The 16,135-nt window shown below is 38.8% G+C and overlaps 1 protein-coding gene across 1 annotated transcript in view; it reads right to left on the minus strand.

Annotated features, from left to right (window-relative positions):
* The window catches only part of FAM151B (family with sequence similarity 151 member B), a 59,591-nt gene that overhangs the window by 28,097 nt on the left and 15,359 nt on the right, over window positions 1–16,135 (minus strand). The window contains exons 3-5 of the mRNA XM_053587592.1: window positions 13,780–13,945; window positions 5,803–6,020; window positions 3,766–3,901 (exon numbers count right to left, since the gene is read on the minus strand). Coding sequence (XP_053443567.1) covers window positions 3,766–3,901; window positions 5,803–6,020; window positions 13,780–13,945 — 520 coding nt within the window. The remainder of the gene's footprint in view (window positions 1–3,765; window positions 3,902–5,802; window positions 6,021–13,779; window positions 13,946–16,135) is intronic.

A 16,135-nucleotide genomic window follows, 5' to 3' on the forward strand; every position in this document is an offset into this window, starting at 1 on the left:
GACAGAGTCTCACTTTATGGCCCTCGGTAGAGTGCCGTGGCCTCACACAGCTCACAGCAACCTCCAACTCCTGGGCTTAAGCGATTCTCTTGCCTCAGCCTCCCAAGTAGCTGGGACTACAGGCGCCTGCCACACGCCCGGCTATTTTTTTTTTTGGTTGCATTTTGGCTGGGGCCGGGTTTGAACCCGCCACCCTCGGTATATGGGGCCAGTGCCTTACTGACTGAGCCACAGGTGCCACCCTATTTTTTATTTTTTTTGAGACAGAGTCTCACGCTGTCGCCTGGGTAGAGTGCCATGGTATCATAGCTCACAGCAAACTCAAACTCCTGGGCTCAAACGATCCTCCTGCCTCAGTCTTTCCAATAGCTGAGACTACAGGCACCTGCCACAGTGCCTGGCTAATTTTTCTATTTTTAGTAGAGATGGGGATCTCACTCTTTTGTTTTTTTTTTTTTGGCCGGGGCTGGGTTTGAACCCACCACCTCCGGCATATGGGACCAGCACCCTACTCCTTGAGCCACAGGCACCGCCTTGATCAGGCTAGTCTGCTCCTGAGCTCAAGCAATCCACGTGCCTTGGTCTTCCAGGGTGCTAGGATTATAGGCATGAGTGAGCCACCACGCCCGGCCTGAATTCTGTTTTAAAAATCCCTTTCTCCAACCCTGTCAAACCTTGCCCTCATTGTGAAAATACAGGTCAAGGGTTAACGGATATGTTAATGTTTTCTAGTACTTTATTATATAGATTGAGAAAAAGGACAATTATATTCACTGTTCTCAAAAATATGCTTAACATCTTTTTTTTAAGAAAGCCTCACTTTAAGAAATTAGTGTCACCTTTCCTGTAAAGAATTGTCTAGGGGCGGCACCTGTGGCTCAGTCGGTAAGGCGCCGGCCCCATATACCGAGGGTGGCGGGTTCAAACCCGGCCCCGGCTGAACTGCAAACCAAAAAATAGCCGGGCGTTGTGGCGGGCGCCTGTAGTCCCAGCTACTCGGGAGGCTGAGGCAAGACAATCGCTTCAGCCCAGGAGTTGGAGGTTGCTGTGAGCTGTGTGTGATGCCATGGCACTCTGCCGAGGGCGATAAAGTGAGACTCTGTCTCTACAAAAAAAAAAAAAAAAAAAGAATTGTCTAAATAGTTTATTTATTTTTATTTTTTTACTTTTTCTGAGACACAGGGTCTCACTTTGTCACCTTTGGTAGAGTGCTGTCATTCACAGCTCATGGCAACCTCAAATTCTTGGGCTCAAGAGATTCTCTCACCTCAGCTTCCCAAGTAGCTGGGAGTACAGGTACCCACCATCAAGCCCAGCTATTTTTAGAGAGGGGTCTTGCTGCCACAATGCCCAGGTATTTTTAGAGATCGGGGGTAGGGGGAATCTCTCGCTCTTGCTCAGGCTGGTCTTGAACTCTTGAGCTCAAGCAATCCACCTGCCTTGGACTCCCAGAGTACTAGGCTTACAGACATGAGCTAACATGCTCCACCCCTAGTTTATTTAAGTATCTTTTTGTTATGGCCTACCTACATGTGAAAAACCATAGATAAAAACACATTTTTTTTTCTGTATAAAGTAATATTTTTTAGTTTGAAAGACCTCACTCTAGATACTTAAGAAATATGTAATTTATGGTTAGTGGAAAAAAAAATTCTAAAATTTCTTAGACTAACTTTGCTACATTGAACAGCTTAGGAATACCCATTAGCAGTTGATAGTTCTCATCATGCCACAATTCAGTTTTATAAGACCCACTTGGATTATCTTTAAAAGATTGAGGTCTCTCTAGGTGCCTCTGTGAGTTGAAAATTCCATTGGGATTGAATGTGACCATGTGAAAATCAATGTGACATCATTACAAACAACTTAAAATGAATCCAAATGAAATTCATCCTCGGCAGAATTTCTCACAAATGCAGCTACAGTCTTACAGTACTTGCACACATGATTATTTGGGTACTATGTCTCTAAGAAAATAGAGTCTATCTGTCTATATTATAAATGTTTCTCAAATAGGTGAAACATTTAGCTATGTCTCTGTGCTTTTATGAACTTCTATTAGTAAGACAATCTCTATTAGTGAAATTCATGCGTATATGCCAAATTTCTCTCCAAGGAAATGACTGGAGGAAATTACACCCCTTTCAATGTATTAGCATCTGCTTCCTCTGCTCTCTCCAACATAGTGAACTACATTACACTGGGCCTTTTCCTGGATGATCTGTAAAAAATTCTTTGTTAGAATTGTTGCTATTCTTAACAAATATATGGAGAGTTTTTATTATTTTGTTTTTTTACTAGATTCTTTCCATGTTTATGGATTTGAATGTATCAAAATTTCTTCTTACAGTTTCTGGGTTTTGTGCCTCAGTACTAAGAAAAGTTTTCTCCATTCTGAAATTATATTAAAAAATCATCCCCTGTTTTCTTTCTTTATTCATTTACTGTTTGATGTTCAAGTCTTTAATTCATTTGGAATTTATTTTGGAGGAAAGAATAAGGAAAGGTATCAGCATTGTTTTTCCTATATAGCCTGTTGTCCTAATATCTGTTATTGATAACTTCTGGCTCCAGTCATTTGAAATATTGGCTTGTTTCTATACTAAGTTCCACGATAGATTTGGACTTTCCCTTCTGTTCTACTGACTAGCCTATTAAAAAAAAAAAAGTACTGGGGCGGCGCCTGTGGCTCAGTGAGTAGGGTGCCGGCCCCATATGCCGAGGGTGGTGGGTTCAAACCCAGCCCCGGCCAAACTGCAACAAAAAAATAGCTGGGCGTTGTGGCGGGCGCCTGTGGTTCTAGCTGTTTGGGAGGCTGAGGCAGGAGAATCGCGTAAGCCCAAGAGTTAGAGGTTGCTGTGAGCCATGTGATACCACGGCACTCTACCCGAGGGCAGTACAGTGAGACTCTGTCTCTACAAAAAAAAAAAAAAAAAAGTACCAAAATGGTTTTAACATTGTTGCAGGAAGATGAGGCCCAACAGAGAGAAAGAATACCCAAACACCATGTTTAAAAGAGGAAGGGCTTTATTCCAGCTGGTGGAGAGATGGCAGCACTCCCCAACTGGCTCAGTCTTCTCCTTTTTATCTCTATAGTCAAAAAGTTCCAGCCCACAGGTACCTTTTGCATTAGACTGTTTGAATCAAGCTGGAGAAGCAGGCTTTTACAGAAGTAGAAGCATTAGTTTGCAGGTCCCAGGAAGTTAAGTATAGAAATTCCTAAGAGCTGAGTCGCCACACGGAGGACCTTGTAGGTGTGTCCTTGGAATCTCCTTGAGAAGACCTCAGTTCTCTTAGACCTCATTTTTTCCAGTGAGGTCTGGAAAAAGGTATCCTCTCTCAATATCTGTGCTTTTATATCTTAGTAATTAATAGGTGGTCCAACTGATTTTTAACTTTAATTTTTATTATTAAAATAATAAAATTTTTACATGGAAATGATTTCTAAAATTTTGATGAAATTCAAAGGCAAAGTATTTTATCCACTCAACATTTTGTGTGGATATATAATACAACGAAAAAGATGACTAACATTTACTGGGCACGTACTATATGCAAAAACTTTTGTGAAAAACTGGGGTAAAGGAGGCAATGCTAAGTAGTTAAGCTTCATCAAGGAGCTTCCATGTAGTGAGGGAGTTTGTGCACTTACACAGTTTTAATTCTCTCTTTCTCACACACAGTCCTTACAAAATCAATTTACATGCCTTTTTCTATCTCTGTCTCCCACACACATTAACACGCACATATGATTACCATACATACCTGTTTGATTTCTTTAACAGCCAAAGTAATTGAGAACAAGACTGCCTGACTAACGCCGCTCTCACAGGGAATGTTACGGGCTGATTTAGTTCATTACATATGTATTCCATCTCTTTCACCATTGGCCAACTGTACCCTTACATGAAAAGAAAGAAATTTAACTTTTGTGATTGAAATCTGAAAGTCAATTAAATAAAAAACTAAATTACCTATAAAGAGGTAATCCATGGATAACTCATAAATTCACACATGAATTCACAGGTAATTTATAATAATTTCCATTTGGATTCAGAATGAATTAAAATACCACTTAATGCATGAAAATAATTTGAATGGAAAATGTAGATTAAAAAATTATGCCATAAGTGACCTATACCAAATTTATACAGAAAATTAAAACACTAAAAAAATGTCACTAATCTCTCAAGTACAAAAAAAGCAAATCAGACGCTACTATGTTTTCATTTATTTCAAAGATTCTAAGGTTCCTAGGTCCACCTGCATCATTCTCTATAAACTTGGTTTTATTTGTGTTAAATTTTCTTTTTCAAGAAAAGGGAAAGCAGGGCAGGGTGGCTCATGCCTGTAATCCCAGCACTTTGGGAAGCCAAGAAGGGCAGATTGATTGAGCTCAGGAGTTCAAGACCAGTCTGAACAGGAGTGACACCCTGTCTCTAAAACTAGCCAGGCGTTGTAGTGGGCACCTGTAGCCCCAGCTACTCGGGAGGCTGAGACCAGAGAATCACTTGAGCCCAGGAGTTTCAGGTTGCTGTGAGCTATGACATCAGGGTACTCTACTGAGGGCAAGATAAAGAAACTCTTGTCTACATAAAATAAAAAAAGGAAAAGAAAAGGTAGTCATAACCTAAATAAATGTCACTACTCACTAAATAGCAATGACTCCAACTTCATAGTGGATGTTACAACTTACATCTGAAAACACTAATAACAAATGAGTGAAAAATGAACACCCTGAACACAGTAGGATACAAGCTAACATATCCAAAAGATATAAATACGTTTTTAGTTTATTATTTTTACCATGTGGTCAGATGTCCCAGAGCATTTGATTGCTTACTGGCTGTAAGCAGAGAGGTGAATCCAATGGTACAATACATTTCAACCAGGAAGATGATGATGTCTGGTTCATCTGTAGGAAGATGTAGGAAAGAAGGGCTCCAGCCAAGAGGAGTGTCTCATGGCCCCCCTTTGCCCTATCCAGCCAAGGAGAGCATAATGAGGGCACCAAGCTTTCAGCAACCTACTGGTAGAGCCCCTACCAATATCTAGGGAGCAGAACTTGCACTCTTCAACCACTTTTATTATTATGTTTTTTGTTGTTGTTGTTGTTGCAGTTTTTGGCTGGGGCCAGGTTTGAACCCACCACCTCCAGTATATGGGGCCAGGGCCCTACTATTATGTTTCACCTGTCATAAGAAGCTTGGTCTAAGGCAGGGGTGTCGAACCTGCAGCCCACAGGCAGAATGCTGATTTTGTGAAGACTTTTTTGCTTACATCTGGTGTTGGATATCACTAAAAGTATGCATGGACTTTTTTTGCTAATCAGCTTTCATTAGTGTTTGTGTATTTAATGTGTGGCCCAAGACAACTCTTATTCTTCCAATGTTTCACAGAGAGGAAAGAAAAAAAAGGTTAAAAAAAAAAAAAGATTAGAAACCCCTGGTCTAAGGTATGGCAAAAAGGAAAATAAAAGAGAGTCTAGAATGTTTTACAAGTTCAAAAGGACCAACTCAGCATTTGTTCAAAGTATGTGAAGAGGCAGGTTTGGTTATTCTAGACCTTGCAAACAAGTGTTTCCAATGGAAGCTATAATAGGTGACAGATGTTAGCAACAAACACAGTGTCCACTGAAATAACAGAAAGAAGAGTCTGCACATACCTGTAGAGTCAGACGTCTCTCTACATTAGGCTCTTAAGATTTGTGGGATGTGTTTGAGCTTTGGTATTAAGATGTTACTTTTGTATTTGGAGAATATTTTAATTTGACCAACAAGAATATGTTACTAGAATTATCACCTTCATTGACTTTCTCAGGATGCCATCCTGTTGTCCAACCCAGGGACAATGTCACATCTGGAAAGAAGGATGTCACAGTTTCTATAAATGGTTTGGCATCAACTACTTTGCTATTTCCATTTGGACCAGGAAGAATATCAGCATTAATCCACACAGGACGCTTCAGATGCTTCTTCACATTTTCCAAGAGCATCATGGATGGTTCTACAGCTGCCAGACTAAAAACATAGTTTGTTGTCAATAAGACATAATCCTAAAGTCAGAGTAAGAAGAAGATCTTTTAGACTAGTGGTTTTAATGCTCTCAAATTCCTAAAAAAAAAATGTATGAATTAAATAAAATCAAAGATAAAACAACACCAGAGGGAAAAGCTAACGTATTCCATATCTCCAAATGTTCATTTCTTATTATTATTTGTGAAGGTAACTTAAAGGTTCTATAAATGTATGAACAATGTCAATACTTATAGACAATATAGAGTTTTAAAAACTCCGTATCAGGATCATTGAAAACAATTTAAGGAAGACACGAATATTAACTCATCAGATAATGTATAAATAGCAAATGAGAAATAAACTTATAACCTGAAATTTACATTTATGAATACCCAAGTGTACTCAAGCACTGTATTTCTGATTCTGGTAAGCATATTTTAGTTTAAATTAAAAAGAAGCTCTACTGTTTTCTGTATTTTTTTTTTTTTTGAGACAGAGCCTCAAGCTGTCACCCTGCGTAGAGTGCCGTGGCATCACAGCTCACAGCAACCTCCAACTCCTGGGCTCAAGCGATTCTCCTGCCTCAGCCTCCCAAGTAGCTGGGACTACAGGCACCTGCCACAACGCCTGGCTATTTCTTGGTTGCAGCTGTCATTGTTGTTTGGCGGGCCTGGGCTGGATTCGAACCCACCAGCTTAGGTATACGTGGCTGGCGCCTTAGCCGCTTGAGCCACAGGTGCTGAGCCTCCTTTACTTTTCTTAAAGTATGAGGCCCAAAAGGAGTAGAGGGAAGAGAAGAGAAGCATAGGCAAGAGCCCTGCAATCCCTTAAGAGAGATAGGAACGTGAGGAGGGGTTGCTGAATGTTTTCCCCTCCAAAATCCATCTCTAAAATTCTTAGCCTTTCATTACAATATTTACTACAAGTTAATTTTCTTATAAATGAATATAGGCTTTAAAGATTCAGAAGATAGTTGTAAATAGTATAGTTTTCTAGTAAAGTCTGTGTGTATTCATTTTTTAAAGTAAAAATTATGTAGGCTGACTAAATCCTAATTGTTTAAAAGGTTACAGGGGCCACTTTGCTCATATGTGGAAGACTTCTTTATTTCTCACTCTTCTGCCCCTGAATAAATACTCTAGATTTAAATGGACTAATGAGCTCTAATGCTAGATCTTGCAGACTCTTACTTACATGTCACTTCTCTGTTTTACATGTTTCCTGCCTCATACTGCATCAACACTGTGTTAAAGCCACAATTCTGAGGTCTGAACACTGTACTTTTTACAAAATCTCATTTTGGGTAGCAAGCAACTTGTATCCGTGACTCCAAAGTTTGCCCATCTGTAAGTTCTACAGCAGCAGCAGCCAAGTCCCCATGGGGTTTTGCTCTTCATGAGTGGAGCAAGGGAAAACCTTAAACTAATCCATGCATGTCTTTTGCCAAACTCTTCTTTTCCAGAAAGGACTCTGATTTCTTATGAAATCTAGTGTCCATGGAGGTAAGGTTAAACACTAATTTCCAGTTTACATTTAAGGAGGGAGCTTCTGATGCTTTCTGACATACGGCTGTTTAACGTTGATTTGCCATCTGATAAAATCCAGTCTCAGGGTATTCTTCCCAAAACAGAAATTCCACCAGCGTTTATTCTGTGCCTACTACGTGCAAAGTATTATGACATAGAACATAACGAAGAATTTAATGATATTTCATTTTACTATAAATATTTTCATTATCACTAATGTAGATTAGGGTAATGACATGTTTTCCTAACCAGAAACTGAAGTAAGAAAAACAAAATCTATTATTTAAAAAAATTCTAAACATTATTAAGAAACTTAAAACTTTTTGTTGTTGTAGTTCTTATTTGCTGGAACTTGACAAATAATTCTAAAATTCTTCTGGTAGAAAAGCTGAAACTTTTTGGCAAAAGGATTAAGAATAAACTTTTACAAACAGCAAAATAAAGTGTACAGCAGTCAGTCCTCTTTCATCTGCAGGGGATATATTCCAAGACTCCCAGTGGATGCCTGAAACAGCAGACAGTATCAAACCCGACATATACTATGGTTCTCCTATAAATACATACCTATGATAACATTTAATTTATAAATTAAGCACATTAAAAGATTAATAATGACTAATAATAAAGGGAACAATTAAAATAATATCCTATAATAAAGGTAAATCAATGTGATCGCTCTTTCTCTATCCAAACATCTTTTTGTACTGTACTCAACCTTCTTCTTTTTGTCATCTGTCAATCTCATAACCATGATGGCTACTAAGTGATAAACAGGCGAGTAGCACATGCAGAGTCGGTACACCAGATAAACGGAAGGAATGATTCCTGTTCCAGGCAGGATGGAGTGGGCTGGTATAAGATTTCATCGTGCTATGCAGAATGTATGCAATTTAAAACTTATGTATTGTTTATTTCTGGAATTTTTCATTTGATATTTTTAGACCACAGTTTACTGCAGGTAAGAGAAACTACAGATAACAGAGAGATACTGTATACTGTAAAATACACCACGTCCCTAGCCTAGAAGACTCAATATTGTACACATTATAAAATGACATATCCTTCCAAATTAATCTATAAATTCCATGTAATTCTAATTCAAAACACCAACAGCCAATGTTCTCAATTCTTACACATGTTAAGTTTCCTATGAGGAAGTGCCAAAAGCTTTGCCAAGATTATCTGAAGAAGAAAGTCCTGATTAGAAGACGACCCAAAATAGCTTTTTGGTAGTATTTATTTAAATCTCTAGAAAAGAATATAAGCTCAGTACTTAAGTACTAAGTTTGATAACTGATATCGCTGACATTTCACTTTGACACTTCTTGAGGTTTTTGTTGTGGTTGCTGTTGTTGTAAAGGTACAACCTCATTCTTTCAAATACACATTTTGACTTCTGATCACCTTTTATATTTTTTAGGGGAATTTTTGTGAAAGGATGAGTAAGTCAAAAATTCTTTTTTTTTTTTTTTTTTTTTTTTTTAGATAGAGTCTCACTATGTCATCCTTGATAGAGTGCCGTGCATCACAGCTCAGAACAACCTCAAACACTTGGTCTTAAGTGATTCTCTTGCCTCAGCCTCCCAAGTAGCTGGAACTATAGGAGCCTGCTACAATGCCCAGCTATTTTGTGGTTGTTGTAGTTGTCATTGTTGTTTAGCAGGCCCAGAGCCAGGTTCGAACCCGCCAGCCCTGGTGTATGTGGCTGGCACCCTAACCACTGAGCTATGGGTACCGAGCCAAAAAATTCCTGTTATTTTTGAATGTGAGTTCCATTGTGGAACCAATGTAGGGCAGATAGCTTGAAATATCAACGAAGTGTTCAGGAAGGATGTGGCTAATGAATGCACAGTACAGTACATAGATGGTCTGATAATTCCATTCTGCTGATTTTAATCTTGAAAATGAGCCATGTGGGCAACCAAGGTGGATAATGATAAGCTGAAAGCTGTAGTGGAAGCGAATCCATTTCAATCTACACGTAAATTAGCAGCAAGGTTTGATGATACTATTCCACCAATACTGGACCATTTGACACAAATTAGAAGGTATAGAAGCTGGATAGATGGGTTCTGCATGAATTAAACAAGTATCAGAAAAGAAATCATGTTGAAGCTTGCTTTTTTTTGTTGTCACCACATAAGTGGGGATCATTTCTACACCGTATTGTTACATGTGATGAAAAATGGATTCTTTTTGACAATTGCCAAGCATTTAGCACTGCGGCTGGATAAAGATGGACACAGTCCAAAACCAAATATCCAAAACAAAACAAAACATTCATCAAAAAAGGCTGATAGTGTCTGGTTAGTGGTCCAGCACTGTTATTGTACACTACTATTATCCATTCATGAAACCTGGTCAATCAATTACAGCGGATGCCTACTGCAACCACTTAGATCAAATGAAGAAGATGCCTGTGAAGATGCAGACAAGACTGGTCGGTCACTACAGACAGGCCAATCCTCTTTTGCATGACAACACTGTCACACAAAGCTGCTCAAACTACAGAAGCTGGACCTGAAAACTCTCTGTCATCCACTATATTAACCGGACCTTGAACCAACTCACTGCCCCTTCTTCTAGGTTTTGGACCTCTTCTTATAAGGGAAAATATTTCATTTTCAACCTGCTGTGGAAAACACCTTTTGTGATTTTGGTCACCACTCACTCCTCAGGCTTCTTCACTGCTGGCACACACAAGCTATCATGTTATTATTTATCATGACAAAACTGAGGCAAGAGTTTAGGTGCATACTTCAATTAATTGTACTGCTGCTTTCTTTTTGAGACAGAGTCTCACTCTGTTGCTGTAGGTAGAGTGCAGTGAAGTCATAGCTCACAGCAACATCAGACTTTTAGGCTTAAACGATCCTCTTGCCTCAGCCTCCCAAGTAGCTAGGACTACAGGCACCCACCATTAAGGTCTGGCTAGGTTTTTTTAAAATTATATTTATTTATTTATTTATTTTTGAGACAGAGTCTCACTATGTCGCCCTGGGTAGAGTGCCGCTGTGTCACAGCTCACAGCAACCTCAAAATCTTGGGCTTAAGTGATTCTCTTGCCTCAGCCTCCCAAGTAGCTGGGACCACAGGTGCCCACCACAGTGCCTGGCCTTTTTGTGGTTTCAGCTGTCATTGTTGTTTGGCAGGCCCGGGCTGGATTTGAACCTGCTAGCTCTGGCATATGTGGTTGGTGCCCCAGCTGCTAAGCTATAGGCGCTGAGTCTTAAATTATTATTTATAGTAGAACTGGAGTCTCACTTTGCTTAGGCTGGTCTTGAACTCCTGAGCTCAAGCAATCTACCCACCTTAGCCTCCCAGAGTGGTAGAATTATAGGCATGAGTCACCATGTCTGGCCAATTGTACTGCTTCAGATTTAATAACATAATTTTTTGTTTTGTTTTGTTTGAGACAGAGTCATTTTGTCACCCTCAGGAGAGTGCCATGGTGTCACAGCTCATGGCAATCTCAAACTCTTGGGCTTAAGTGATTCTCTTGCCTCAGCCTCCCATGTAGCTGGGATTACAGGAACCCTCCACAATGCCCAGCTATTTTTTTGTTACAATGTTGTCATTGTTGTTTAGCAGGCCCTGGCTGGTTCAAACCCACCAGGCCCCCATGCATGTGGCTGGCACCCTAACCATTAAGCTATGGGTGCCGAGCCTAATGACATAATTAGAATAGATTGTTTTTCCTAAATAATAATAAAATTTCTTGTTGTAAATAAAATTTATGAATATCTTATCTTACTTTCCTAGTAATTTCATGAGAAATTGGAGATAAAATTAAAATCATACTCAAAATTGTAATAAACTATTTACAATTACATTTTAAGGGAAAATAATTCTTTGCTAAAATACTAGAGAGTTTGTTAAACTCTAGATAAAATTTTTAAGTGTATTACTTAGTATTTGTATATTAAACAGAATAACTTAGAAGCACAAGACAAAAACTACTAAAATTTGACTCAAAGATAACATTTAGTTACTCCTATGGAGGCAGTGCAGCATTCTGGTGAAGAATGTGAAAATCTGACAGCTCTCCATCTCCATGACCAACTCTGTGACCATAAGCAGGCCACTTAGCCCTCTCTGCCTCATCTGGAAAATGAGAATGACAGTGATAATAGATATAATAGATTTCCCTCTAAATATGTTATAAAAAATTGAGCACATGACAAGGCAAGGAGATCTGAAAGTTTAAGTGATCAGGGATTAAAGATCACATGCTTTATTTCATGGCACAGAGAATACAGGACTAGCTCCAGTGTTACTTAAGAGCCCTGGGATCTGGTTCTAACTTGCCTGTCAAAGATTAGCTGTTGTGGGCGGCGCCTGTGGTTCAGTCGGTAAGGTGCCGGCCCCATATACCGAGGGCAGCGGGTTCAAACCCGGCCCCAGCTGAACTGCAACCAAAAAATAGCTGGGTGTTGTGGCAGGTGCCTGTAGTCCCAGCTACTCGGGAGGCTGAGGCAAGAGAATCGCTTAAGCCCAGGAGTTGGAGGTTGCTGTGAGCTGTGTGATGCCATGGCACTCTACCGAGGGCCATAAAGTGAGACTCTGTCTCTACAAAAAAAAAAAAAAAGATTAGCTGTTGTTCTTAAGTAGACCATTTACCATCTCCAGGACTAAGTTTCTTTGTCAATAAAACAGAAAAGTTTATGATCTTAAGATAGTTCTTTAATTCCTAAGTCCTTATCAACCCAAACTCCTGTGTATCAAGATTTTATATATACATTCATTTACCAACAGTATAATGAGGTTTATTGGTATATTTTGCCACACAACAAATGGTTAGAGTCATCTTAAAAATACTACAATTTGGGAAGCCAAGAATTATTAAAAAATACTACAGTTTGAGAGGCCAAGGTAGGAGGATTATTTGAGGCAAACCAACCTGACAATGTAACAAGACCATGTCTCTTTAAAAAGAAAGAAAAAATTAGCCAGGTGTGCTGTAGTCCTTGTAACTCAGCAGGTTGATGTAAGAGCATTGCTTGAGCCCAGGACTTTGAGGTTGCAGTGAGCTATGATCATGTCACTGTACTCTACAAGGGACCAAGACAGACTTTGTCTCAAAAGAAAAAAAAAAACAAAAAAACTCTACAAAGATTCCAACTCCTCAATTTCTTGAGATAATTCAACTTCAAAATGCTTCTCAGAGATGAGGTGGGTCTACTGGCAATCCTAGACTTCAACAGCAGCTGCCTTCTATCAAGACACATAATACAGGCTCATGGTGTGCTTCTGTGGCATCACAGTGGGTTCCTGGCTTTGTCTATAACACTTATACTGCCAAAATGCCACAAAAGTAAAATTTACCGTGAAGGCCACAGTGAAGGAAATGACACCTAATCTTGCTCTTCATTATTAATGCCTCCAAAATGTATTGTTGGTTTTTTTTTTTTAAGGACAGAATCTGTCTGTGCCTTTTATTATGTCCACAGTGTTCTACTTCTGGAACTTGCATGTCTCTTTTTATTTTTATATTTATTTTTATTAAATCATAAACACATAGATCATGTATACATTAATGCATTTATGGGGTACAATGTGCGATTTCATATAGAATTAGGAATGCTTACATCACACTGTTTAATATATACCTCATTTCGTTTACTTAGTTATTGTGTTAAGACATTTGTACTCTATACTAATAGATACGACCTATGCACCATAGGTGTGATCCCACCATTCACCCTCCTTCGATCTGACCTCCCCACTCCCTTCCCAACCCCCCTCGTCCCTCCTTCATCTTGGGCCATAGTTGTGATCGATTCTTCATATGAAAGTGTGAGTGATTGTAAATTGATTTCCCCAAAATGTATTGTTAAGGAATACTTCATTACTAAAGAGTTTCAAATAATTTTCTTTATAAATATATAAATCAAATAGGATATACATTAATTACCTGAACAAAATTCTTCCAAATCTCACTCTCCTGCACTAAAGTAACATTTTAAATTTACCTGTTATCACAGTGGTAACTTAAGATAAATTCCTTTATGAAAATTAACCTAACTTTAGCTTCTAAGGGTTCTCAAAAAGCAATTTTAGTAAACAACTTAGTGAGTATTACATCTATTCCTAAAACAGTAGAGTCTACAAATTCATTTTCAGTTTGAATAAAGTATAAAAATAGGTAGTCAGGCACGGATATATGCAGCTATTACTTTTTTCTCCCTGAAGTTATTCTTCAAGAACCAGAAAATTGAACACACTTGTACAAATACCTCTTGAAATCCAGCTTGATGCCTTTATTGCTTTTCATAACTTGAGTCAGCCACTCCTGTAGGGTATTATCGCTGTTTGTTTCAGGAGGGTGGGCCATTATTGGCTGGTCATGCTCTGATCCATCATTTGGAAGAAGGACATCAGCCTCTATCATGTGAGCAGTACCTGTCCAAATAAGTTAATGCTAGTAAAACAGGGAGCAAAGCTACAGATGCCGTGCCCAGTATCCTTTTGAGGACGATGAAAGAAAGTAACACTTTTCTTTAGTAGTAACTACTACATGCCACATACTATAGTTGGCCCTTGAATGTTACTTTTTTATAGATGAGCAAACAGGTGCTAAGCAGTTAAATGACTTTCCCTAGGTCACATAGCTCTTAAACTGTTGTCATAGTTCTGAATTTCTTCCCAGTACCTAGCAAAGTGAGTACATCATGGGAGGCTCAATAAATATTTGTTGAGGTTTTCTGGAAATAAAAATAGTACTTCTATCTTCTCACTCCTCAAATTAGAAACTAGCAATATTTATTACTAATGTTTGAAAGTCTACATTAAACATTCATTTCTTTGACTTATAGTTTAGGTACTGTTTAAAAGCATGTGTCCTCTGAACAGATAATAAGTGTCACCAGTCACTTGCTGAGAAGGTGCTGAGCAAGCTGTGATAGACTGACCCCCAGATGGCTGCCAACAATTCCTCCCACACGTCCGTACTTCTCTTCCCATCTCTTTCCCCTCCCCTTGAATTGGGCTGGTCTAGTGATGTGCCATAATCCAGAAAGACATAATCCCCAATGCCATAATCCTGAAATCTGAAATCCTGAAAGATAAAAATCCCTAAAATTTAAAATTCTGAACATCAAAATCCCAAAAAGATAATTCTGGAAAAAATAATTCTGAAAATTATTTTAAAAGACATTTATTTAAAATTTTAAAAGGAGATTTGAGAAACATAAAAACACAAAATAACACTTCACAAGCTACTTTACACAATAAAATAGGCAATAATAAGATAACTTTTTGCAAGCACAAACACTCGGGTATCCTAGCGAGTTATACTGGTGTAACAGCTATGAGCAGACAGACTGTATTCAAAAAGATATAGCTTATATGACTGCAGGTGTCTGAAATTCAATGACGGACAATCTAAGCGTTTGGTAAAATCAGTCATAAACTTCAGTGTGTCACCACCACATATGCAGTCACCCAAAGACCCAAGATCTCAAGAAATTTTATCTTTCACATATACAGATGTACAAAAAGGGCAGCTCTTCATTTAATGAGGAAGTTTCATGTTTTTTTTTTTTTGTAGAGGCAGAGTGTCACTTTACTGCCCTTGGTAGAGTGCCGTGGCATCACACGGCTCACAGCAACCTCCAGCTCCTGGGCTTATGTGATTCTCTTGCCTCAGCCTCCTGAGCAGCTGGGACTACAGGTGCCCGCCACAACACCCAGCTATTTTTTTGTTGCAGTTTGGGCGGGGCTGGGTTTGAACCCATCACCCTCAGCATATGGGGCCGGCGCCCTACTCGCTGAGCCACAGGCGCCGCCCTGGAAGTTTCATGTTTTTACATACATGCACGATACCTATACACAAAGTCAATGTTTGATAATGCACCTTTGTAGAGTCAAATTTGCCAAAAATGCATAAAAAAATTATAAATCTCTAAAAGGCTTTATAAAATTTATAAATCCAGTACTGGAAATGATGCAAAGAAGAAATACAGTAGAACCTCCTCACCTGACCACTGCCTTAAGTTGACCTAATTTTCATAGACCAGACATGGACCACATGTACGTATCAAATACAGTAGGCCTAGTTCCTTACGATGACCACCTCTTGAAATCCAACTTGGAAATGCAGCTTTAATTTATCAAAAGCTCCTGGAATTTCATCAGACGTAATGCAGATAAAATGATGCATTTTAAAATTCTAACCTCTTTGTTACACTCCCTTGGGTGGTCAACTTACAAGTTCTACTGTACACAGCATACATAGCAAATTATAAAAATAATACTGACAATTTAAAATAGTAGGGGGAAAACTTAAAAAAAATGAGAAAAAACGAAAAAGAAAGTTTGACAGATGACAAAGGATATTACAGGGCTAGATTATGGGCAATTGCACAGAAGCAGACAGTAAGAGCTGGCCGCCTTCATGGTCATTAAAAATATTTTGAAGTTTTAAGTCTTACATTGTGAGGAATGATTTTTTTTCTTTTATTTTAGGGCATGCCTCTCCTCAGAGATATGTACGCTTCGGTTTTCTGTGTGGCACTGCTTTTCTCCAAGTTTTTCTGAATTAATATACACCAACATGAGCACTCCTATTAAATTTTCCCAACTTCTCTGCCA

Source organism: Nycticebus coucang, chromosome 1 (assembly GCF_027406575.1).
Source record: "Nycticebus coucang isolate mNycCou1 chromosome 1, mNycCou1.pri, whole genome shotgun sequence".
In the NCBI taxonomy this organism is placed as follows: Eukaryota; Metazoa; Chordata; class Mammalia; order Primates; family Lorisidae; genus Nycticebus; species Nycticebus coucang.